Below are 26,268 nucleotides of genomic sequence, written 5' to 3' on the forward strand. Positions count from 1 at the left end.
AGACATTGGCTCGGGTCCTGTCTGCCCTCGACTGTGGACACTGGATGGTAGCGTTGGATTTGCGGGATGCCTATTTCTACTTCCCCATCCTGCCGGCCCACAGGTGTTACCTACGGTTCACAGTAGGCCACAAGCACTTTCAGTTTACCGTGCTCCCCTTTGGCCTTACCATCGCCCCTCGGGTGTTCATAAAAGTGATGGCGGTGGTCGCAGATCAGGTGTTTCAGTCTTCCCCCTATCTCGACTACTGGCTGCTGAAGGTGGGCTTGCCCCAGGCTGTCGTTTCCCACCTCCAGACTACGGCGTACCTCCTGCATTCACTGGGGTTCACTATCAATGTGCCAAAGTCACACCTGATTCCCTCTTAGAAGCTCCTTCTGGCCTATCCTCCCAAGCAGTGAGTCCGGGATATTCGGGCTGTGACACCAATTTTCAGCCTCTACCCCAGGTTTCGGTCAGTTACTTATAGATTCCTTACCTCCCCACCCATCCTCCCCGTTCTGTGAACTGACTTCTAGGGTAAGGGACTTCCTATCGGGCCCTAGTTTTGCGCACCAGTGGTCAGTGTCTTGCATTGCTCTGCGCTTCTGCGTGGAATGTCGTGTAAAGAACTGACGGCAGCATGCGAGGGCGGCATCTAAGTAGATACCGTGACGTCATCCCGGCGAGTCGAACGCCGGGGGCAATTCTAAGGTAAGGAATCTATAACTAATATGTCTCTTACAGATATATCATTACCGAAGGTAAATAACTTGTTCGTCTGGATGATTATGAATGCGCAGCAGATCAAGAAATCAAAGGGCACACAATCTCAAACGCATCAGGTGCACCACAGACACTCTCTCAACCCTGGCCTCAGAAGCAAAGCACTGCTGGCATCCATTCAAATACTTGAGGGAGACCCTCTGTCTTGTTGGGTAATGTTCACAGAAACATTTGCAAGTCGGCAAGTTAAGCCTTTCCCAGCCAAAAAGCAATCCAAAGCACAAAATACAACCCTCCCCCCAAGGTTGGGGAAACAACCATTTGATAATCAGGGCAAAAGGAGGGTAAACTCGCTGTGGCGAGCCCTCAAATGGTCGCCAATGGACCCAATAATATTTTATAGCCTAAGGGAGGCAAGAAGAAAGTTAAAAGATGAGAAAAAGATAGTCAATGGGAGAGATGGAACTCCTTCGGGTCAAAATTACTGCAAGTCAAACAGCTCCGTGAACATTTGGTGGACTGTAAACTGATTGGGCAGACATCTTCCAAATGTGGCTTTCTCCAACATCTCCGAGCTGAATGCATCACTGAAAATCGCCTGCGTTTTTCACGCATTCCTTAGAAACTCCTTCATTTGAACAAATGCGTCTTTTGCACACATTTGTTCTGCACGCAACTAGTTTTAACGATTTGTCTTAGGAGGTCGCTGGATATTGGAATAGTTTAATTTACTATTCAAACTCCAGTCTGCTCAACAGTAGGGAAGGTATTAGACATTAATTCCAACACCGCTCCTCCATTGCGCCCCCCCTAAAGCAAGTCCTAACGACTTGTGTACAGAACGATTGCATGATAAAGACGCATTTGTTCTGTTGCCGGTGCTGTGATGGCACAGCATGATTTTGGCTTTGTCCTAAAGGATGTTAACCCCTCCGAGCCAATCTGTTACCACTTCTGCCTGACCACTTCAACCAGTCTGCACAGCCTGACCAGTCTTAAGTACAGGGAAATTCCTGTAACCTCAGCACTGAAGTAGTGATCACAAAACATCTTGGTGTCCTATCACTCAATTCTAGTCCTGAAATAAATAGCAAAGGGCCACAGAGAAGAGGCGCCAGGCCCAGGCGTAATCCCACCAGCCGTTTAAAAGGAAGATCCTTTATTCTGGGCTGCACAACTAACACCGTTTTTCCCCAGCCTCTTGCAGCTGCATCGCATTTCTCTTCCCTGGCGTGGCTCGATTTTCACACCAATGTTCAAGGGCGCAGACAAAGGGGTCCCTGGCAACTATCGCTTGGTTGCTCTAATTGACATTGATGCTAAATATTTCGAAGGGTGTTACTAGAGAGGCACGTTGTTGGGCCGAGGCTAATAACATAATTCCGCCAAATCAAATCTTCTTCACTAAGCATACAGGTACCTCTTTATGACACTATCCCTATTATCTGACCAGTCAAAATCCAACAGCCAACCTGTCTGCTTGGGCTTCATCGACTAAAAGTCTGCATTCAGTAGAGTCAAACGGGGGGAGGTTTTGACAGGAATTAGCCCTTCTTAACATCTCAGGTGGCATACTAAGGGCCTGGAATCACTGCACAAAAGCACATGAGCTAGAATAAAAATCAGACATGGCCCTCGCTTGTCCAGGCCAATTGAAACTATGCAAGGACTCAAGCAGGGCTGCATCCTTGCACCAACATTATTCAACCTGTTTAGCCTGGATTAAGGACAACTGTCTGAGGCTCAACAAGGACACCACTGAAGTTCTGATCTTTGGCAAACACACTGCCCTCTGGAAAGACTCAGAACCTCAGTCTCATCCTTGACAGCGAACTCTCTATGAAACGCAATGTCAACGCCTTCTCCTCAGCTTGCTTCCTCGCGCGCCACTTGCTCCGCAAAATCTTCAAGTGGCTCCCCATCAGCACCAGGAATACGCAGGCCCTTATCACTAGCCTATTGGACTGCGGCAAGGCACTCTATGCAGGCACCACCACTGAACTCATGCAAAGACTCCAGAATGCAGCCGGCAAACTGATTTTCAACCTGCCCAAGAGAATCCACGTCACCCAGAACCAACATGGCTCTTCTCAAAACTCATGTAAACTATGACTCCCACCTCCAATCTCAATCATAGCGCCAGGAAACCTTTGGTGTCAGTGCGCTCTATAAATACAGCATAAGATAAAGACCCTGTCCTGAAGAGATTCCATTTCAAGCTCCCAACCCATGCCTTCAAAGCCGTCCATGAGCAAGGACTCACCTACATGAGCCACCACCTGCACTTCCACCGACCCCCCCCTCGGCTGGATGGCGCTTCATACCTATGCGTGGCTGAAACCACAGTGCTACCCAAGTGCACTCTATAATGATTGGACCAAGGTACAGTTCATGAAACTCAGGATGGGGATATTACCGACCCAAATTTATTATCCCGTATGGAAAAGACGTGAGGCGCTGGTGAATTATCGGCTATGCGGCCAGGGTCAAGAAGACATTATCCACATACCTTGTTCCCCCATACCACCCTTTTTGGAGGACCGACAGGGACTGCTATGAAGAATGTGGAATGACCAAGGCATAAGGTCCAGCAGGGAGGCAGTGTTGGCCTGCTTTGAACCATCGTACATTAGGTTAAACTGTGTGCTAGTGAAATTCCTTCTGTGATTCATGTAAAAAGGTCGAGGCCACTATTCCAGCAGATGAAGGGAAGGGGTGTGACTAGATAATTTACAGCTCTAGTTTCAGCCCAAACTCCTGTCCTTGACTTTTTGTGTATGTAGGCTTTATAAACCGGGTAAAGTATTTAAATGGCAAGCCAGTTGCACCTGCACCTCTCATAAGAACGCCCCTAGCACCCTACTGACCTGGCATCGTGGTCATGGTTTTTAAGCCTTCGTCTGCCTCTACCATTTACCACTTGGTACACCAACAATACCTACACCCTAAATGACTCATTAGGTGCAAATACGTCCACCAGTAGGCAAAAGTTGTTTTTTTAGATGCCTAGACACACACTTTCTATCGATAACAGCCTATGCACCATAATCGCCCTGTTCTTGGATGCAGTTTTAATCTTATTCTAGGCATCTTGGGCCAGATGTACAACCATTTGCTTTTGCGACTTGCAAACTGCAAAGAAAAATTGCGAGTCGCAATTTGTGAGTCGCAAATGTACAACAGTGTTAGAGACACTGTTAGCAATTCCCAGTGGGGTCGCAAGAAGTGAGGCTCATGAATATTAATGAGCCAATTTGCGACCTCATTGGGAATTGCTGGCCCTCCCAGGGATGCTGGCCTGATGGGCTCAGCAGATGTCCATCTCTGGGACTGCTTTTAAACAAAGCAGTTTAAAAAAAAAAATGCAGCCCTATTTCCTTAAAGGAAAACTGGATGCAGTTAAAAAAACAAAAAAATTAAACCTTTTCGCTTTATTTTTTAAGGGCAGGCAGTGGTCCCCGGGACCACTACCTGCCCTTAAAAAATATTTTCCCATGCATTCCCAAAGAGGAAGCCCCTTCTCTACTTGAAGTTGGTGGTAAATTGCGACTTTTTTGCGATGCAATTGCGGTCGCAAAACAGTCCTACATAGGGCTTAGACTCGCTATTAGGAAGGGATGCCCTTGAAACACCCCTTCCGAATAGCGTGTCGCAAATCCGAATTATCGAGTCGTAAATCAATTGCGATTAATTAGGGCTTGTACATTGCCCTTAGGTGTTTTTGCATGTGCAAACGGGTCGCAAACCCGTTTGCGCATGCAAAAATACTTCGTACATCTGGCCCCTTGTACTTTATCCGCTGCACCCACAAGTTTCACGGTTTTATTGATTGCAAAAATTGTTTTTGCGCAAATCCATATCGTATTGGAGGAGGGTAGCGTGCCTAGAAAATTGGCTGCACCCTACTGGCACACCCTAATTATATACACTCTCGACAGTTGAGATAACTGCCATTATTAGCCTTGGGACCGACTCGCCTCCGTCTACAGGGTAGGAAGTGAGTCCCTTTAAATCTTTTCACAAAACATTCCTCCAGATGGGTCTGGATTCTTTTTAAGGATAACAATGATGGCATCATATGCCTGTTTTATGTACTTAAGATATTTCAAATGTATTTACTGTGTAGTGTATTGCAACGGTTTTAATAATCCAGCAATAAAGATTACTTACTCCTGCATGCTATGTCTAAAAAACAGAACTCTTCAATGGTTCAAGTCTGCCATTTCATCCATCTTAACATACTTCCATAATGCCTCTATTGTGTAGCGTTTGGTGTCCCTTAATTCTGGTGCTGGGAGTGGCAGATGATCGCATTACCTGTGGCAGTTGTTATATACTGGCATGTTATACTAATTATTTGATACACTTTCATTACTCCTAAATGTAAATAGGTGGCTATTAAAAGCAGATAATCACCCCTTTCATACAGCTTCTTGTCTGCATTCTACTGGCGGATTATGTTAAGCAGCCTCCTCACATTTGACCTTTGTGGAAAGCATTTGTAGCACTGCTTTGGGTAGAAAACTATTGGTGGAAAATTCCCTGATGAAATAAAAATCTAAAAAATAAAATTGGGATAGTTTAAACAGAGGTTTTATGTGAAACACCTAAAACAATCACAGGATTAAGAACCAGACGTAATATATATTTTTTAATATGGTGTGGTGAAAACTATGATGATATAGGATCCTTGTCCAGCACCTTGACCTACATGTTGTAGGGCCTTAGTTAGAATTGTAGTTCATCTAGCTGTACTATATTGAAACTAGCACCATATTACGGAAATGCACCTAATATTTAATCAAACATTTCAATGTGATGTAGAGTGCTGTATGATCTGTGATTGGCACTTTGCCCCAAGTATCTTGGGTCTGAAGTTATAGCAGTAATATTTTTATTAAAATAATAGTATTGATGAAAGCTTAGCTAACTTATGAGTTACAAATCTTTAGCAAAAATGTCCACCAAAACCACTGAGCTGTTTCTATAAAATGTCCCTTTACTAAAGTTTTCTGTAACTCTAGGCATTATATATCACTCTTGCACTAGTTAAAAATTACTGGAGTAGTTGATCCCTTTTTTAAAAAAAATCTCCAAGGCATAATCAAAGGCTTGGCACTTAATTTTCTTGAGGAGATAAACACCCTTTTATCATGAGCCTTCGTGAAAAGAGAACCTAGAAAATTATGCAAATAGATTTCTGCAAAAAGATAATATTGTGCATGTGGATTTAAAGTACAGATTGATCTTTGTAAATTGTAATGGGGAGAAGGAGAGACGATATTTAAAGAATTAGAGAGGTTTGTTGTGGTACACTTTGGTTTCCTTCAATTTTTTACTGTTTAAATTTGAATTGAAAAGAGTAAATATGCTAAGCGGAGAGCGTTAGTACTAATAGTGTCCGTGAAGCAGGGTCCAAACTGTCCGAATTTGTGCAAGTGGATACGGAATATCTTTTTATCAGCAGCAATTATTAATAAATGGATATCAAAATATAGAGGATTTGCCGACAATACGGTCTGAATGGTATAAAGAACTGGGGTATGAATGAAAGAGCAAGATTTGATATCAGTTTGTAGCCGTATTTCCTAAATACACACAGAAAATAAAAATATTTGACTATACAAGTATTTCACAAGCTGGAATTGTGACAGTAGTATTGCTATTGTAAGTCATATTTTCTAATTTTAATTAATTGGCGCACTGGGATCGTTTATTTGACTCACTAAATTTGGTAAGGAATTAACTTGGGTGCGGGGAGCACTGCACCTCATTTTTGGTTAATGACATTTTAGAATATTAGTGAACTCCTGCTGGGCAAGGTATTGCCACTGCAAATGTATTTAATAGTGTCCTGAAAATCCGTACTAAAGGTCCTGAAAAGTAAAGCTTTATTGAAGGATTGGGTGGCGGACATGGTTGTCTTGTTTAAATAGATTATGATGTACAAGTGGAAGGATGATTCCGTAAATGAAAAGCTTTTCTCTCAGGAGTTCATTGACTTAAATGCTTGGCAACATAGCGGGCCACCTTGTGCTATGTGAAAGAGATGGATTTATTTGCATCCTCTTTCTCTGTTATTTTCTTTTATATGTTACTTTTTACTGAAAAGGGTAAGTTTTTCTGCGTTTGGTTGCTGAGTATCGAATGGGCTGTGTGAAGGTAATGTATAATTATGGTGTTCTGGCTTCTTTTGATGGCCCTGGGTTGTATTGCTGTTCAAATGTCCTATGGCTATTTAAATTTTACCCGTTTAACAGGTTTTTTTTCTTGAAACAGTTGTTAAAAATATTGTTTGTTAAAATATTGTTAAAATCTGAGTGAATTCTGTTGTATGTTTTCAGTTTATTCGCTATTAGGAAAGTTGTACTCTTCAGTATTTTTACTAAGTGCTTTTATATCTTTGCAGCAAAAGAATCAAAGAACCAGAAGTTGGTAAGTCGTACCCATGTTTGGGTTTTACCTTCACTTTTGCTCTAGTAGATCTTTTGTTCCAGTTAAACAAGCAAAGCTTTGAGTAAAACTAGGCCATGTCTCTTTAACCCCTTGAGTGTGAACATATTTGTTCACTATACAACCATCGATAATTGTTTCTTTCTTACTAAAGTGCAAACATGCATTTTCTCCTGTGGACCTCAAGGAGTAAGCATCAGAAAGACTTTGAGCTAAGACTTTGACTTTATTGTTTCCTTACAATAGAAAATAAGTCTTTAGGCTGTTGCGGGACCATATTTCTGGAACTTATTTGTTTTCATCTTTCTGTGTGTCTTTTAAGCTGATAGTTGGGTCGTTCATCAGCTGTCGTTCACTGTTCGTCCTTTAGATTAGAGCCTGTATTCCGCAGTGATATTCAGGCTTCAGAGGACATGTGTGGAGCCACCTATAAATCTACATTATTAGCCTATTCAGAAAGAGAATCAAGGACCACATTCACATTTTATTGAATTTTCACCATACCAGGAAGGCAAAGCCCAGCAAGAAAGATACAAAGGAAAGACATATAATGCTATCTCTGGATGCATTATACAAACCCCAAAAAGTCTGCAAAACATCAGACCAAAAAATCCGAGACCCCCCACCCTCCTAAAGCGCACCGTACATACTTAAGGAACATTGCAGGTATACACCAAGGAAGCTCCCAGCCACAGTTCATATGCAGTAATACACTAAACAGGTAATGTGTTCACCACTAATTGTTCAAGGGGATCACGTGCAGCAGACTGCGACACAGTGGGGCAAATCTATACCTCTGTAATCAGCCCACCTTGACCAGATCTTTCGATGCTTCTGTGGACATCCCCTCGCCTGAAACACTACTACGTCTGCAGACATGCCAAGGACCACATTCTTAAAGTCTGGTATATCACTGATTTTCACCTAAGCACATCTCCTTGTATGAGCCCAATGTAGATGGTGGCTGCAAGTCCCATTAACAAAGGAAAACATTGTCTCCATTATGTGCTTCTATTCGGAGAGTGCACATGCACAGGCATGCAGGGTAGTGTTTCACCCACTATTGTAAGCTTATGTTCATGTATACCTAACTCTTGAAGGGTATTCTGATATTCCTCCTATGGATAGTTGGGGGCAGTCACAGATTGAACCTATTCCCATAGAATCTTCCAGTTAATGAAAATCTACTTGTCTCTACTATCAGCAGTAACTGAAGAGGAGGGCATATGGTGGTTAGAATATAGTATAGAGAGTGCAGTAAGTGCATTGGTGCAACAATGTCCTGTGTTGTGGATTTTACCCTTTAGACCTTTTCCCTAGGATCTGAGAAATGTGGTCTTTTTGTTGTCTCTATTGTTACGGTAGGTAGTAAAGACGTTATAAGCATAAGGCTTACCTTCACTCCTGACCTAGAATCTCCAGATGGGTTACAGAAAACTCGTGGAGGATGATATATTGGAAGATCAAAGCATTGCCCCTTGTTTCCCACAAAGTGTTTTATAAATTCTACATATAGAAAACTTGTTACAGGATTTAAATTGTCTCTACTTATTGAAAAATGCTGAATCTGAGGGAAGAAAGGGCCCTCTGATTACCAAAGAAAGGACTAGAGGTATGATTAGTTTTGATGTTCTCTTAAACAGTTGACCTTAACATCCAAGTGCACCACGTAAATAGATTGTGTTTGATAGTAGAGCTGTCATGAAGCACTAGGCACAGTAAGTCGTCCTCCTATTACAGCGAAGTTTGAGAAGAATCACAAGTCTAATTTTAATCACATAGAAAAAGGCACAACATTTTAGATACCATATTGATCTAATTCGCTGTTTGAATGTTCTAGTATTGTAATTGGGTCTCTGTTTTATTTTCACTATTTTTGTTACTTGTGGAAAAAAGTAATCATTACATTTGAAGTCAATTAGCAAGAACGTATCCTGAGGAGACTGACTAATGCACAGTAGCCTCTTCTTCAAGGTCCACCTGACATAGCTATCCTCTTATTTTGGATTTTGTGGCTGCAACTGTGGGATGTAGAGTGTTTGTAAAACTGTCCTCTAATACTGACATTCCTTTTTTAAGGCCCTGCTTTGAAAATAGCATATTCTGCTGTGACTGACGTAAATTCCAGTTGCCCTTCCTCCTCGTTTTGGCTTGTGTGGTTTCACAAACTCAATTTGTGGATGTGTAGGAGGACCAAGGTTGATTGGTCCAGTGTAGGTCTGGATCTACCTGTATTAATAGCACTAGGATTTCATATTATTTTGTCAGAAAGTGCTTGTCATTCGGTCTGAAGATTGGCAGTCCATACACTTTTTTCATGGGAGTCCACCTTCGTGGTATTGTGACTGTAGCCAACTTCAGAAATGCAATTGTTGGAGCAGAGTTTCTTGTATGTCAATGTTCAGTGTAATCCTTAAATAACCACTGGCTTTGATGGTCGACGAAGAAAAATGAGGAGCAATCATCTACATAGACAAAATATTGTTATAGATTTATGTGAAGTAAATTAGTGTGAGTTAAATGTTATTTTTTTTTTCAAATCTTTTACGTTTTCATCTATTTATTTATTTATTAGACATTAATCTTTAGATTTCAGCCTTAAAAGTTTAATATAATCCATCAATCGATTACACAATACAACAGAATGTTTGGCAAAATCAGCCAAAATAATAATACAACAAGCGTGTTCCATAAAGCAAACTCCCTATCCTAACTTTAGAAGGACCCCCGCCACAAAGGTAACATCCAGGTTTCTAGACCTGGGGAATAGTGGTTGCTAAGCGCCTTTTAACTAAACGGTGGCAGACAGACACACACACACACACCCCTCCCCCCCCACAACCCGCATGGGCTAAAGCGGAGGAGATTGCCATTCAGCGGGAAGAAACACTGGGACTGCGTAAAGAACCCATAGCAACTCAATGGGAGGGACACCTCCATGCACTACAGCAGACAGAGGGGGAAGTTTCTGAGGGGCGATCCGAGAGGGAGGAGTGCGAGCAAATAACGGGAGACGAGCGCATCATCAGGGAAAGGCTGTGGTATTCCATGAACATATGCAAACTAATTGATTGCCTACATAGAAGCAGACGCTGCTAGCAAGAGGGGACAACTATCCGGTTGATTAGAAATCACTAGGGAGGTGCGTACGGGGGGGGGCACAGTGGGGGGGATAAGTGAACATAAACCGGTCAATGTTGTTGTTGTTTTTGTTCTCTGTTGTATCATCTGTTTGGAAGCCCACGGTGAATGAGCTGGAAGGACCTTTGTGGAACATCATCGCGATACTCCAATATAATTAAGCTGTATTCTATGCAATATGTAACATTGGTCGAAGACCAGGGTCTATACATGATCCTTCACGGAAGGAACTGTATGTTATCAACTGTCCGCCCAGCACAAACGCAAAGAAAAATGTATGTCATACTGATGATTGATCGCTCTATGTAGAGACAGCTACCCAAACGTCTGTTGCCTTTCATAAGAATGCAAAAAGTCAATAAAAACGGATTTAAACAAAAAAAGGAAACTCCCTATTCTAAATAGAATTTGGATTAAGAGAAGAAAGGTATAGATTCAGAAGCTCAAAGAGTTCTGATGAGAGAAAGACCAATGCCTTTGCATTATAATCTGAAAAGTAATCTCAGCTCAAAATAACATGAATGAATGAGTGGAGTGTGATGTTGGGGGCTATTTTAACTTGTTGTAAAATATAACTGTTACTTCTTCATTGGAAAAAAAAAACAGGATCCTGTCACAGTACATGGCAGGAAATGTTGAAATGTACATGTAGACCTTTGTAGAAGATGTGCTTACTAAGACCAATTAATTTGAAAAAAAATATGAGAGATTAATAAACCTGGTCTGAAAATAGATTCTGTATTTGTAGCACAAATGTATTTTCTTAAGCCTTCTTCATCCTCCAATACAATATCAGAAAACTCTTGGCGACAGGTTCACTCCCCATGCTCTCACCAGAGTATAATAGACTTTCAGACATTTGTCCTAGGAAGGCTAGACAGTTGTTTTCTTCTGTTCCACAACTTCTTCCCATGAATCATTCTTCCTATCGTTATCGTCTCCTTCCAATGAGAACATCCCTACCAGTTCCATAATACAAAACAAGTGTCAATTCACTAGATAACAGTAGGCTTTTGAAGTTGCAACATCTGCAGCAAAGAGAAGAAAAACATCTTGTGCAAACAACTAATCAACGTGCTAAACAGGTCTTTTTGTGTTAATTCATTATTTTCCAGTTAACATGGCAACAGCTGTTAGGCTAACTTAGTTCGGCACTTTATTTACATGCATGCCTATAAACTTGGGTATGGTTACCTACTACAATGTTTTTCATTTTAGCATGTTTTATTTTAAACGTAAACTTGTCCACATTATTAATGTGAGTTTTCAATAGCAGATAAAATTCGCTGCGGCACAAAAATCGCTTTCCTGTTTATCGACTGTGATTTGTAAAAAATAATCTGTTCTAGTTCTGCTTTGCGATGTATAGTGTTAACTTTCACTTTTCAGGCCTTGCTTTCCAATGGGGCCTTCATCATTCCCTCAAGAATTGTTAGTTTTTCAAGTAACTTCATAAACATTCTATTTTACTCCATAGTTAACCTATAAGGCTTGGATTTTCCAATGTCTGAATCTTACATGTGTAAAAATACCTTTTAAACTTTGACACCTTTTGTTGGGCTGTATCCCGCTTCCTCTTGGCTCCTTATGCCTTATTTTACTGTGTTTGTTAAGCGCACTGGCATGGCCACAATCCTAGTATAGTGATCTACAGATAACCTATTATTACATTTTACCACATGCCAGTTGCAAACACTTGGCAGCAATATGCATAGTTTGTTTACTAGGAATATAGTAATAGATTCATAGGGGCAGTGAAAGATTTAGTTTATGGACAAATGTTACAAAGTGTGTTAGAATCCATGTAGCCTCTGAAGACCACCCAATATGCCTTTGCAAACAATTCAGGGTTGTAGGAGCAAGACGGACAAAAGAGGAATTTTTCTTTCTATTTTGAATGTCAAGCAAAGTTTGTTTCCCCTCTTTTCTTGCCTTGATTTCCAGTATAAGCAAAGATAAGCTGCAGATAGAGTAAGTACAGATACAAAAGGTAACTTTTTCAGTGCGGTATTTAGACATGTTGGTGTGTGTCGCTTGTAGATAATGCATTCAGACTTTCATTTAATGCATGCAAGAAAGGAGTGCCAACAGAGATCCTCAGCTGGAGAGAAATATGGTTGAGGATTTGTTTGTGATCAGAAGGGTCTTATTTTGGAAGATCATAAGGGAACGAAGAGAAGGCCTTTTTTAGGTCACATTGACCCATTGTAGTGCAATGAGACGAGAGCTTTCGCAGTAGTGTGGAATTTGTGTTTTGGGATGAAGGGCTAGGTCCTGTGCAGGAGGCTGATTAGGTACCACATTATGTGCCCCTTGAATGACTGTGATATGTTGATACAGAAGATAAACAACTTTGATCTTGTGAGTGTGGAGGAGAATCTGTTAAGCTGATTGCTGCATGTTGATTTTTCACTGTGTTCTGGTGAGATTAAACTCTGTTCTAAAATAATTTAGTTTGTGACAGATTATCAACAACCAGGGATGAATGTTTTCCAGGTAGTATTGAAGTGCTTTTTATCAACAATGTAATGGGTCAGCCACATACTGGTGTAGAATGATAGATGTTCAGCTTGTAAGACTACTAGGGGTTCCATAAAGGGACTAAATATTATGGAACAAGAACCGAGTCTATGGGAGCTCCATGTATGATGGGGAGTGGCTGATTTATAATCCCTGTTCATGTATTGCCGATTAGATGAAGAGAACCAATTGAGGGCAGTTCTTGGGATGCTCATGTAGATGGAGAGGGGGCCCAGTGGTCTTACTGTTAAACAATGTCAATGGCCTACAATGTTGAGGTGTAAGTTCTGAAATCTGGATGTAAACCTAGCCAGTATCTCTCAGGAGATTGCAAAGATCTGTTTTCTGCTGAGGTTTCAGTATTGGAGCTCTCTTTTCCTTGAGGAGGAAGGAGAGGATTTAGCAGGTTACCAAAAAGGATTGAAAGGTGCCGGAGTTTAAGGAGAAGTTATGAGAGTGGAATGTGTTGCATAATATATCTGTGGGAGATAGGAATGCATTTCATTATTGGTGGTCAGGGACTGAAGGCTTGCCAGGTGAGAAAATTGAGAGAGCCAAGGGTCATATTGTGGAATATCGTGTTAATTGTGTTGATGACAAGTAGTTGGATGCTTGACCATCCATTGGGGTAGGAGAGTGACAAGTGATGGAAACACATTGATTAGTGTTTGAGTACCATTAATAGTGTTTTGCTTCCATTGTGATTCTGTGATTATTTTGCTGTGGTAATGACATTTACAGTGGGGGTTGGCACCATTGTGTCTGGTGCATGGTGAAATTCTTGAAGAAAATGTCCATTTTGAGAGTTTGTCTTCACCATACTTTATACACAAAAATCAGCAGTGTGGTTTGATGCACATTAGGAAGCAGAGGGAATGTCGGCAAGAAAGGAAGGAGGAAGAGTATTTGATCACACCAGGCCTGATTATATATTGCAAACATAGCCCCAGAGTTATCTGGTAAGGCAGCCCTATTGATGTAATGCACACATAGATAATGAATTCAGTCTCTTGAAGATACCTGTGAGGAGACACAGACAAGAAATGTACAGGGTATGGAATCAAAGGCTACAAATTCATTCTCAAATGTCTGATGTGAATAAGGCAGAGATTGTGTGAATCATTCATTATAAGTAAAGGATGTTCTCTGGCAAAGTAATGTTATATGTGAGTAGGGCACTTGTGAATGCCTTGGGCACAAAATTATTTAAACATACCTGGTCGGTGATTTAAAGTGCCATAAGAAACCCGAGATCAGTGAAAACAGTTTACTGAGCCAATTATGCTGACACAAGGCTCCACACACAGATTTTTTTTTTTGTAGCTTTTTCAAATGGTATGTGGGCCCGTGGTAAAAGCAGTCAAGAGGACCATTCCAGCTATAAACTTACCAGTGAAAAGGTTGTGCCTCAACAAGAATCAGCCAAAAGAAAATAAAATGGGATCAATGAGGGGGACAGATAATGGGAACGTTATTTGACAATATGTATCTAAAGCAGCTATTCACATTGGCAACCCCTAACCGTTCAGTCTAGAAATGTATTATTTTACGGAATTTGTTTTATATTGGAAGTTCTAAAACTCTTCTTCTGAAACAATCTACCTTCAAAAGACCTTCCAGTTTAGACCAATCGTTATCTGGTAGCACTCCTAAAATTAAGTATTTTCTCTCTACCTGCAAACTAACATCTATTCGCAAAAGTCTTCTTGCTCTACATCATTTTCACATGTGACTTGCTTCTCTGGGCAGTTTTCGGTTCCCAAAGTGCTTCTGTATAGAGTATCTATTTTAACCAGCTTATGAGTGACATTTTAATTTCAAACATTTGAAAAGTTTGTCAGAAAATTTTGTTCATTTTTAACAATGTTTGAAGTAATGACGTCATGTGAAGTTTAAATAAATATATTGTTATTTTATAAGTTCTCTCACTGCGATTTGATGCCCCGACGCCTGACTCTCCGTATGTACAACTTGTGTGTGTATATATAAATATATATAAATAATTCTACATTTTTGCTTCACAGAGTGGGTTTAAAAAGAGACTACAAGTGCAACCCCCTGTGCTAAAACCGACTGGACAAATTCTTAAAGCAACACAGAATCAACAAGTTCTTAAAGCAACACCAAATGGACACTTGTTCAACGTAACACGGAACACCTCTGTCACAAATGAAAAGCTTTTTTCAAAAAAACGATCTGTGTCTGGACTTTCAGAAACCAAGAGTGAAAGAAACACTGGATCTTTAGCTTTAAAGAAACCACACAGTGATCCACTTCAGCAAATAAAAAACACTGGCCATGATATAATAATACAACAAGATAATCCAACGAGAGAACCTAGTGAGCAGAAGTCACACTCTTCTGCTAAAAAGACCTCCCAGTCCACAGCGTTTTCTAAACAAAAGACTGCTAAGAAATCCAACATATCTGCTGAAGATCTAAGGGAAAGTTTAGTATGTTTGACTCAGGAGCAATTCCAGCAAATTTTGAAGACAATCAATCAAGCAACAAAAGATACTCAACAAGCCCACAATGGTACAGAACAGTCATCAGGTAAGTAGTAGTTCCTGTACTTATTTGCGCAATTTTCTTTTTTTTATTGTTCGAAATACATGGTGCTTTGGCAACTCATAGTCCACATATTATGTTCAGTTCTTGCCTTGTAGAAGCATTGAGTGAGCCTCCCTCTGACATTGGCTTCTTTTGCTTCAGAATTTGCGCCACTGTCATGTGACATTGTCAGCTGCATTGTGGATCAGCCCACATGAGAAATGTATTAATGTCTTATTTCCGTTCTCTTTCCGTGTACAATTTTGTTTTTCACTATTGCAGGGCTATCTGTTCCCCATAGGACAAAATGGGGAGTTTGTTTATAACATCTTATAAACCTAACTGGCCCGGGGAATTAGGTAGGGAAATAAAGTTTGGTATGCCTTCTTTTAGTGAAGGTAATTTTTGCATGCTGTATTTAAAAACACCACTTTTAGAAAGTAGGTATTTTCTTGCTCAGTCATCCCATGTGCCTCTGCTGGAATGTGGATTGCCTGTCTGGGTTTTGGATGACAGAAGTGTGGGGAGCAGGAGTGGCTCCAGATAGTCTAAGTGGGTCAGGAAAGGCTGGAACTTTAGAACTCTTGACCAAGAAGACTGCCAAGAAGAAGAACTGGAGAAGCTGTGAGGAGTAACTACCCCTTTGCTGTGTGCTTTGCTGTGTTGGCCTGCAGTGGCTGCTTCTGTCTTGTGCAGTGAAAGGACTGGACTGAACTTTCTGCAATCTACTTTGTGAGTTTCTCCAAGGACTTGAGGTAGAGCTTGCCCACTGTTCCAGAAGTCTCAGGAACAGCAAAGACTTCAAGCTCTTCTGCCCTCCGCACTGGGAACTGTGTGTTTTGTGCTGCAACAGAAGAAAAGCAACCCGACGACATCTGACGTCGCTGCTGACTCTGTGTCCTGAAGGCACCACAGTGGGCACTGCCGCACCGCGACCCTGGTCTCACCGACGACGCCACCACCAAGCCGCTGCTTGCACCGCGACCTGTGGGCACCGCACTCAGCACTGCCTCGCTTCATGCCGCCGCCTTGGTATCCCTGACGATGCTGCTCCATGCCGAAATCGACGCCGCTGCTTGTACCGTGGTTTGAGGGCACCGCTCGTAAAGTTACAAGACGCACTTCCCTCATCCCTCACCACAGCCTCGGCCTACCGACGCCGGCATCATCGGCTCCAGTCCGTCAGCGGACGACAGCGCTTCAGCAACGACGACACCGCTGCTTGCACCGCGACCTGCCAGCGGTGTGGTCGTTGCTGAAGCGCTGTTGTCCGCTGACGGACTGGAGTTGATGATTCCCTTCGCACCACGACCCTGGTCTCACTGACGATGCCATCGGACGCTGCCACCAAGCCGCTGCTCGCACCGTGACCTGAGGGCAGCGCAAGCCGCACCGCTGCACTTCGCACCGCAGCACCCGACGCCAGCGCTCCTGACTTAAACATAGGGGAGTTCGACCTGCAAAGCATGTGACTTCAAGGGCCCGACAACTCCTGCACCGACCTCTGGAACCAACGCCTGCAGATGCCGTGCTTTCAGAAGCTCAACGAGAGGTTGCTGACTCCCTACATTTCTAAAAGGTACTGTTTGCGGGTCTTCCCGACACCGTAGCTTGCCCGCGATGCCGCGGTCAGCGAGAACTATTTGGATTTGTCTGCTCACGACGCCGTGATAGCCCCAGAAGGAACTATTTTTCAAGCATAATTGAAGATTTGTAAGTACTGTATTGTGGATTTTTATCGTTTTTGGTCTTGTCTTGAGTATATGAAAATATTGGATATTTTTCTAAACTGGTGTGGTGTCCTTTTGTAGTGCTTACTGTTGATTATGTGCAAATGCTTTACACACTGCCTCTAAGATAAGCCTGACTGCTCGTGCCAAGCTACCAAGGGGGTGAGCAGGGGTTATTTTAGGAGTGTAACTCCCTTATCCTGACTAGAGTGGTGGTTTCTGCCCGACTTTGGCACATGCCCCAGCTGACCAAAAATCCAATTTCTAACAATGAGGTACTATTTACTATTTTACATCTGAAATCAGCTGCTGATCGGCTCAGTAGCACAGAGAAACGAGCACTGACAAACATCTGAAATATGGATGCTCTAAAAAGAAACCCTTTTTTCTGTAGCATCCATGTTTTTTGTGTGCTTTTGTCTGCACTTGCTGCCGTGAAAGCAAGCATTGGTAAAACCAGTAGGTTTAATAGTATGTGTGCGTTGTGCTCAAAACTGATACGCATGCCATTCAAATGTCAAAGCTTTTAGCTTTGTCAGGCATAGTTAATGTTCAGCTGCTCTCATATTACTAGTCTTCCCAACAAAATGGCAGTAGAATTTTGCTTTTTGTTTGTCGCTGGAAGGAGGCTGTAGCTTGTGGATATAGAGCAAGTTATAGTGACACTTTATTGCTAACAGCACATACTGCACCTTAACGCTTGCACTAAGTTCCATTTTGTTTTTCTCCAGCTATCTGTGTTTTCATCTGAGTAAATTTAGCGTTGTTTTAAAATTTTACTTGTGTTTCCTGGTTCTCTTTTGTGATTTTTGCATTGTGGGCTACGTCTGGCATCCTGATCCGCGTTCTTTTGCAGAGGAGGCAGGTAACTGCCATTTTGTCAGTGCCATTTTAGAGACCCAATCTTCGGCTACGCTCTAGTGTCCCTTCTGTGCCTCCCCACACAAGGTCCACGCCCTTTAATAATGGAGGCGATGAGTGGACGAGGGTGCTTGAAAGGCATGCCCATCTGCCCTTTAACAGGGCCAGGAACCCTGGTTCTAACTTTACAACTTTGTATAAGTTGTCTGCATCTCAACTGCTGACATGCCGTGTCCTCCAAAGATGGCCAACATAGTTTTTACCCGCTACAAAGTGTGCTACTCTGTCACCAATGCAAGTTCAAACTTTGATCAGAAGTTGATAATCATGGTCATCAATGCGATGCTCAATTCATACTAAGGCAAAGTGTTCTCTTTATATAGTTGATCTTAAACCTAACGGAAACTTGGTTAAATGAGCATTCTGCACCTGATGTCGCTATGGTCCTCCCTGGTGATTATGGTATAGTTAAATGTGATCACTTTGAAAAGAATGAAGGGGGGGTAGCAATTATTTTTAAATCTTATTCCAGTATACTCATTGCCACACCCAACTTACTCATGTTATTTGTAACGTCTACATATTGAACGGAGTCAACAATTGGTATACCCACGAATGATTTGCCAAAGAAAGAACCGTTCTTGGCCAGATGGACATAAATCTGGAAAAGGAAGCCTTTAAAGAACTTTGGAGATGTAGGGGTAAAACGTCGAAGTTAGGTGTACAGAGCCAGGGGGTGACAATCCCAAGTTCCCACATGTTTAATGGGATAAGTGAGTGGTGAATAATGTGTTAGTCGATGCAGTGAAAGTACTGGCATGGACATGAGAGGGAGCAGATCGTTTATAGAGCCTAATAAATTACAAGGGGAGCTGAAGCAGCTTACCGTGAATGAGCAGTGCAATTCAGGGAGGCAAACTTAGTACAGATCAGTACTCGACAAAGGTGCACCGGAATGGAAAATGGAAGCAGGTCCCTTGTACTCGAAGAATGTGAATGGGGCTAGGGTAGAATCCTAACAGGCCTAACGCTGTTCTTCCTGTTAAGTTTTGGAGAAACACATTGATCTAAATGCATGCTATTCCCAACCGTCGTATTTGGTAAGTTTCGCAATGCCCCAAAATGGTGATGATCGGAAACCAAATGTTGAATGTTTACCTCCCTAATACTACTTGCAGCTGCACTCCCTGTCTTTCAAAAACAGGCGCAAGTCCAGCTACCTGCAGTAACGCTCCTGTGCGCCTCTTTGAAGGCAGTAAGGGCAGAGGGAAGTTGCGAATGCTGCTACAACTTCCAAGTGTGCCTTGCCGCTGCAACAAAAGCGGTATGAGCCCTGAGAATTGAAATCAAGGAAGCCAATCTAGAATGTATTTACATAACGCTGTGCGAGAACCTAGTTTCACGGAGAGCAGGGCGAAAAGAGGGACCAGCAAAGTCAGGCCTCGAAAAATCTACTTGCCCACTTGCTATTGCGAGTCATATTTTATCAGGTCGGGCTATTTTTAGCACCTACTCTACTATTCTGGCGAGTGAATTAAGCTATAAGGAACAGGTGTTCTGTCGACTCAGAAAGTGAATGAGCAATAAGGAGGCCTTTTAAATCTTGTTTTTATCTTGACACATTTGTTTTCTGTTCAAGGACAGAGGTCGAATGTCAGTTTTTCTTTTTACAAATTGTTGCTGTTTACTGGAAAATTGTTTTTACTTTTCTTTCTCTTATTGCAGTTAGATGTCAAGTGAACTGTCTGACAATCATTGGGAAACAAGCCTGTTTTTTTTCTAACACACAACATTTAAACCGCTTCTAAATGAATAGTACAAGTATTCCAGAATATATTTCCGGAGTGAAAAAAATAACTTTTTTGTTGTAATTAGGAAGTGTGATGCAAACAAAGATTTAAATGGGATCCAAACAAATCAGAACACTTTACTTGGTGATGTGCAAATGACCAATATTTACAGAAACTCTATTTCCAAACATTATACACTGTATAGTTTTAACAGTAAAACCACGTCCGTGAGAAATGTTGTGGCCATTTCAATGGAAAATCTGCTGGTTCCAAACAAGTGTGCTACCACTTCATGCATGTATTTATTAAAAGTGATAATTTTTAAACATGGCTTGAGAATCATTCCAGCCCTGATCTAATGACAATGTTAATGAACGAAGAGACAAGTAAGCAGTCATGTGTATCCTATATGTGGCAAGATTTGTATTCTATGTGGAGTTAAAGTTTAGTCTATTAAATTAAACAAAAGTGCTTTTTGTACAGCAGACATTCTGAAGTCGCTTATGTGAAAGTGCTCTCATATGTGATAAGGGTGGCTCAGTGAATTAAAATATTTGCCTACGACCACAAAATTTGAAACCAATTTATCGGTCGAGCATTATACTATCGTCGAGTAGATTATTTAAGTCACTAGACCTGCAGGTCTAGTAACATTTTTATGATTTTTTCCAAGTTCTGGCTTACCTCCATATTGGAAGCAGTTTGCTGGTTGAGTTGTTTCTACTTCGTGAGTTGCAAGTCAAGGATTGCACTTGATGGTATGTGGTGCAGTATCTAGGAAATACCCATGTTTTCGACTGTCTTCCAAAGTGTAAATGCTCCTGGGTGCTTCTAATGTTGACAGGTAGTGAGTTCCAGAGGTTAGCTGCTCGTAGGCGTGCCTCCTACATATTTTTTATGGTATGGTGGTATGGTAAGTGGTGCAAGCCTGGAGCACGGTCTTCTGTTTTGTTTGTATTGGTTCAATGTAACTTGTAGGTATAGCAGTCCTTTCCCTTTGGAGGCTCTGTGGACAATGCACCTTCTTGTGGCAGCATTTTGCAAGTATTGTATTTTGCATCTGATGAATGCGGATGTGCCAAGATATAGCTTATTGCCATAGTCCAGCTTGGAGATTACAAGTGTGAGGATAGTTTAAAGATTACACTGGTATGCAAGATATGGGAATATGCGACATAGTGTTTTCGTTCTATAGAAGGCACTCTTTGTAACTTTGTGAACATGTAGTACCCAGTATAGGTCTAAATCCATGGCAGGTTTTTAACTTCTTTTGATATTGTTGGAGAGGCTTCAAGTTCCCTATGGCGGTATGCTAGTACTTTTGCCAGTGTCCACAAGTCCTAGTCATAATCTGTTTTTGAGGTATTCTTCACCCATGTGTTTATGGCACGGAGGCAGTCCTCAAGTTGTGAACTGTGGAAGTCCTCTGGGCTATCTATTTTGTAACCATTTGAGTGTCTTCTGAATAGTTCTAACCGGCACGGTTGTATGATTTAATCTAATTTGGTAAGGGGGTTAGTTGGGTGTTGAATAATAGAGGGGATATGATGGGCTCCTGAGAAATGCTGCAGTGTTGTGTGTTATGGGAGGCATTGGGACAGATGTTTATCTTGAAAAGCTTACGGGAGAGTTGTCTGTAGTTGCGGCTTGTCCCAACGGTGCACATATGACACCTTGTGTGTCCTGTGCAGTGATTTGGGCCACAAATTGACTTGTTGGAGGTTGAAAGCTACACGGTTGGTTGTGATAGATATGGTTGTGGTTAGATTCTTCTTGTCAAACCATAGGTTGAGATCTCCTAGAATGTATAGGTTTGGGTGGTCCAAATGGTTGTTGGTTACTGTGTCAAATAAGTCATCTTTAAAGTGGGCATTGCTGTGCAATGAGCTACATATTAAGAGGTAGGAATATATTTGGAGTGTGGGTGACCGCTTAACATCAAGGTTTCACAGCTGTCCTTGGTGAGGTTTTCATTTATTTGTAGTGGTTTGTTTTGTGAATGACAGCCAGGCCTCCTCCAATTTTGCCAATTTGATTTTTGTTTATGATGTGAAAATTAGGTGAGCTGACTTTGTGGCATCTGGGTGTAGAATCTTCGCTGAGCCTTCTGCATTGAACGTAAAGTCTAGTGTTGTTTCTGAGGGTAGGTCAAAGATGTTAAAGTAATTTTTGTTCCTGCGGTTCAGAGTAGGCACTGTAGTTTTGTGTTGCTTGCTTTGTGAGGGGTGTTTGGTGTAGTATGGGTGGAGGAGGCAGATGATATGTGATTCTCTTGCTGCTGAGAGCTGAAGTTAAAGGAGAATATGCACCTCCTTGCCTTGAATGTTAGAACATTCTTCTCTAAATTGGAAGTCCCTAAATATTAATATACTTTATTGCAAACTCATGCCGACAATAATGTTCAGCAGTTCAGTATTTTCCATCTAATGTGTACTTGTGTCTTTCTGTTGGCACCCTTTGGAAAATATTATTCCAAGGAGAGACCACAACTTGAATGGTTGAGAACACTTCTCCCAATTCTCCAATTCAGATGTGATTTCCCCTGAAGACTGGTAGAGTGCTATCATTTAAAAAAGTTCTATGTAGTCATGCAAAACAATTAATAGTAAACATTTTGTGAATGTATGTAGAATAGTACCATGCTAATTATGTTTGTTGTTTCAACCAGTATTCTGTTTTATTTCCAGCGCAGGAATGCTTAGATGATAATGCAGTTAACCAGTCAAAAGAAGAGGGCGTTAATGGATTGCTCACTAAAGCTTCCAATGCTTCACCTGTACAGGATGACCAGAACTTGCTATGTGAACAACACAAAACAGCAAATACGAATGATCAGAGGGGAAACCTGTGAGTTTAATTGGCCAAATATTTTTTTTTTCCTCTCCTCGTTCATCTTCACATTTGATTTCTTATTGGAACAATTTATATTTAAGCTGCATACTTATGAAGCTGTCACTCTAGTTTTACACAATAAGCTGACCTTTCTTCGTAACTATCCCATGACAAGAGTATTGTGTGGATCTCGCTGGTTAAAGTTTGCAATTTAGATTTTGGTTAATGGAATAGATGTGCTCCCATTTTGAGCATTTTCTAAATTTAAGTGGCTGCATCTTTCTGGAGTTGGAAACCAATGTTGATGATAGTTAATATTTCATTTTGTGGAAGCTCTGGGATTTAGAACTCTTATGTCACCTTGATTGATGTCTCCCTTGTGGGGGGGGATAGGACGCCTCTTGTAAGAAGTTATAATTTTATTGTTATCCACATTCATTACATCACTGGTGTGGTGTTTTACTTATGAAAGAGGCACATTATAATGGATCATCATAGCTTTGAGTGGTTTGCTTCTGCAGTCAATAATGGACAGAATTAGATTTGGTGGGCGACATTATGCCTTCCAACGTCACCAATAGAAGACTGCAATACCACCAAGGCAGCTCCTGTGACGGCACTGAAAGTTTGGTGTGTGACTGCCAACTTATAGAGGGCTGAGAACCAAACCCATTTCCCCCCCACAGAAACAGACTTCCAAAGCGGGACTTTGTTTCCGAAAAACAAGAAAATACCTAATGCCTCCCAGACCCTGGGAGTTTTGTCCTAGCGTGTGGGGTCTATTTATTGTTTCTTGTCATGATGGACAGAAAAAAAGATATCAAACTGACTGCTTTGAATAGGGCAGGTGGTGTGTCTTTACATTGAAGTCCCCTACTCCACTGCTCATGTGGTGTAAGTTTTTTAATGGCAGAACCAGCGGGGTACAGCCATCAGAGATCTGACAGTCTGCCAGGCTCAAAATACAATGGGTGGACTGTGGGTTTGGCAAACAGGGTACTTTGTCATGTTTATGACGGATTACCCTGTCTGCCAAACTCTGAATAAGGCCCTAAGTGAGGAAAGACAGTCCCGTTTGAAAACCTGAATGGATACGCCTTTCCTACAATTTATTGAAGATGGGCATAGAAAAGTTGTGTTAAGTGGAAAGGTGAAGGGTTGTAGAAACGTTGGGGATGTTTTTTTCTTTAATATCTTTATTGAGATTTGAATGAAACATATAAATTACAGTCGTTTCGGTGTGTTATGAGGCTGTCCAACCAAGGAGGAACATTAAATCGGTAGAAAGATAGGTGCCAAGATAACAAGCCATATAGCACGCATGATATATATATATATATATATATATACATATATATATATATATATATATATATACATATATACAATATCGACTTTCATTTTAGCAAACTTTAGCATTCAGTGGCTACCCGTTGTTCCTCCCCTCCCTATACCACCCTATTGTCGCTGATGTCATCTGTGTAACAAGAATCTTAATTGAACAAAAAACTGTGCCCCCTCCCCACCCAATCCCTCCCCCTCACCATGCCCGTGTGCAGCTCTCCTTGTTCCCCCTCTCGGTATGTCGTATTTCCTGTTGAGAATAATGTATCTTCCTCTCCTAGATAGGTGTCGCCCTATTGTCTTGCGTCCAGCCCATCTCTGCAGTATTGGATTGGGAGCTGCTAGGCACCCGACGCTCTGCAGATCTCCCAACATTGCCCTCCAAGCCCGTAAATCAACTTGAACTTTTTCATTGCGTCTAGTCCGCTGCATTCGGAACAACTCTGCCGTGGCCCATTAATTTACATCGCTCCCACCCCAGCACCTTTGGTGGTTCATGGCTGAGCCACGAGATGGCTACCCTTTGCTTTGCCAACACTAGCCCCAAGAGCACAAACCTCCTACTGAGCTTCTTGATTTTAGGTCTCGGCAGTAGACCCAACGGGACCGTACGTATCTCCCGGGGTATCACCCACACTTCGCCTCTCTCAGCCTGGTCAGAACCTCGGTCCAATAACGACCCATATTTGTGCATGCCCAGGACACGTGTATGCAATCCGCTTCCTCGGCCCCACACCTGGGACATCGCCCTGAACGTTCCGGATGTATCCTATTCATTCTTTTGGGTGTGAGATATATTTGATGGACAAAATTATATTGTGTCAATTTGAACCGTGTGTTCGAGCTCACCTACTTTTCCCCCTCATGTATTTTTCATCCAGTCCTTGGCCGTTAAGTGTTCCTCTACTACTGCCGCCCACCTTTCCTGCTTGTCTTCCCGTATTGCCCTATAGAGGTGTGATGTGATTCTCTGTCCTTGGGCCATATACAACATGACTTGAAGCACCTTCGCCACGGGGGACTCCTCCAGAAACGAGGGCAATAGTTCCCTTGCCACCCGAGCTATTTTCTCATATTGTAAAAATTGCCCCCTACCTATTTCGAAGGTATCCACTGCCTGCTCACGTGAAATGTATTGTTTATTATCGTATACGTCTCCCATAATTAGACATCCCCCGTCTTGCCATTTACGTACGGACATAGAGGCCGAGATTTTAGCGAATGGTTGTACCACCCATAGGGGCATGCCTGGGGCATACAGCACTTGCTGCAACACCCTTCTAACCATCAGCTCCTATATTTCCGTGACTGGACGTATTATGTAGGGACATGTCTGGGGTACCCTCCTCCCGTTCATAAATAGTTCTGGTAACAATCGGTCTCCAAAGGTTCCCTCCAGCTGGCTCTTCTCCCAGTTCTTGGCCTCATCAAGCCAGTGCACAGCATGCTGCAGCTGCGATGCTATATAATAAAACTCCAGGCAGGGAACCTCCAGCTCACCAGCCTGCCATGTCCTCTGTAATTTGGCACCCCATAACAATTCTACCAATAGACTGTCTAGAATTCTAAAAAAGTGTCGGGGTATTCTGTATAGGGAATGCTGCATCGCATAAAGACATCGTGGTAGAATGATCATTTTTATTATGGCCATCCTCCCCATAAGGGACAGAGGCAGTCCTTGCCAGAAGCGCACGAGCCTCGTAGGCCCTCAATTACTTTCCCTATATTCCAAGTTGGATACCGCTCAGCCGGTCTAGCCAATTTAATCGCCAGATATTTGGGCCCCTCCGCAGCCGAAGGAAACCCCACGTCCGTGCGTGTCCCGTCTGACTGTAGAGCTAGTCTTCCGAACGGTAACATTTTTGATTTCCCAGAATTTACCTGTGATCCTGAAACCCAACCAAACCTTTGTAAAACGTCCGATAATAAAGGGCTGTCAGAGGTACATGAGCGTGTTCATCCACATACATGGACAATACGTGAGTAGTCGTGCTTTGTGGGATCCCAAACTCAGCTAGCTCCCATCTCCGAGCCGCTGCCAATGTCTCCTACGAATGTGATGTTCTTGTCTCTTAGGTACACTGGTCTCATCCAGAATTCTCTGTGAAACATTGTAACCATCTTGTACTCTACCTACTTCCTCACCAGCAATCATTGGGTGAAGAGTAGTTTGACTGATGTTCTTGTGTTTGATTTCTATCCCCTGTTATGGGGATTATGATATTGGGATTTATAGTAGATACTACAAGAAATTCCCTGGCCCTTATTAGGGCAATGTCATGAATGTGTATTATGTACTAGAGAAAAGTTTACTGTCATGAAAGCGTTTACTTCAGTACAAA

The 26,268-nt window shown here is 42.0% G+C and overlaps 1 protein-coding gene across 1 annotated transcript in view; it reads left to right on the forward strand.

Moving 5' to 3' along the window:
- The window catches only part of CCDC66 (coiled-coil domain containing 66), a 356,874-nt gene that overhangs the window by 33,480 nt on the left and 297,126 nt on the right, over positions 1-26,268 (forward strand). The window contains exons 3-5 of the mRNA XM_085624655.1: positions 7,115-7,140; positions 14,844-15,372; positions 22,438-22,597. Coding sequence (XP_085480781.1) covers positions 7,115-7,140; positions 14,844-15,372; positions 22,438-22,597 — 715 coding nt within the window. The remainder of the gene's footprint in view (positions 1-7,114; positions 7,141-14,843; positions 15,373-22,437; positions 22,598-26,268) is intronic.

This window comes from Triturus cristatus, chromosome 9 (genome assembly GCF_964204655.1).
Source record: "Triturus cristatus chromosome 9, aTriCri1.1, whole genome shotgun sequence".
Taxonomy (NCBI): domain Eukaryota; kingdom Metazoa; phylum Chordata; class Amphibia; order Caudata; family Salamandridae; genus Triturus; species Triturus cristatus.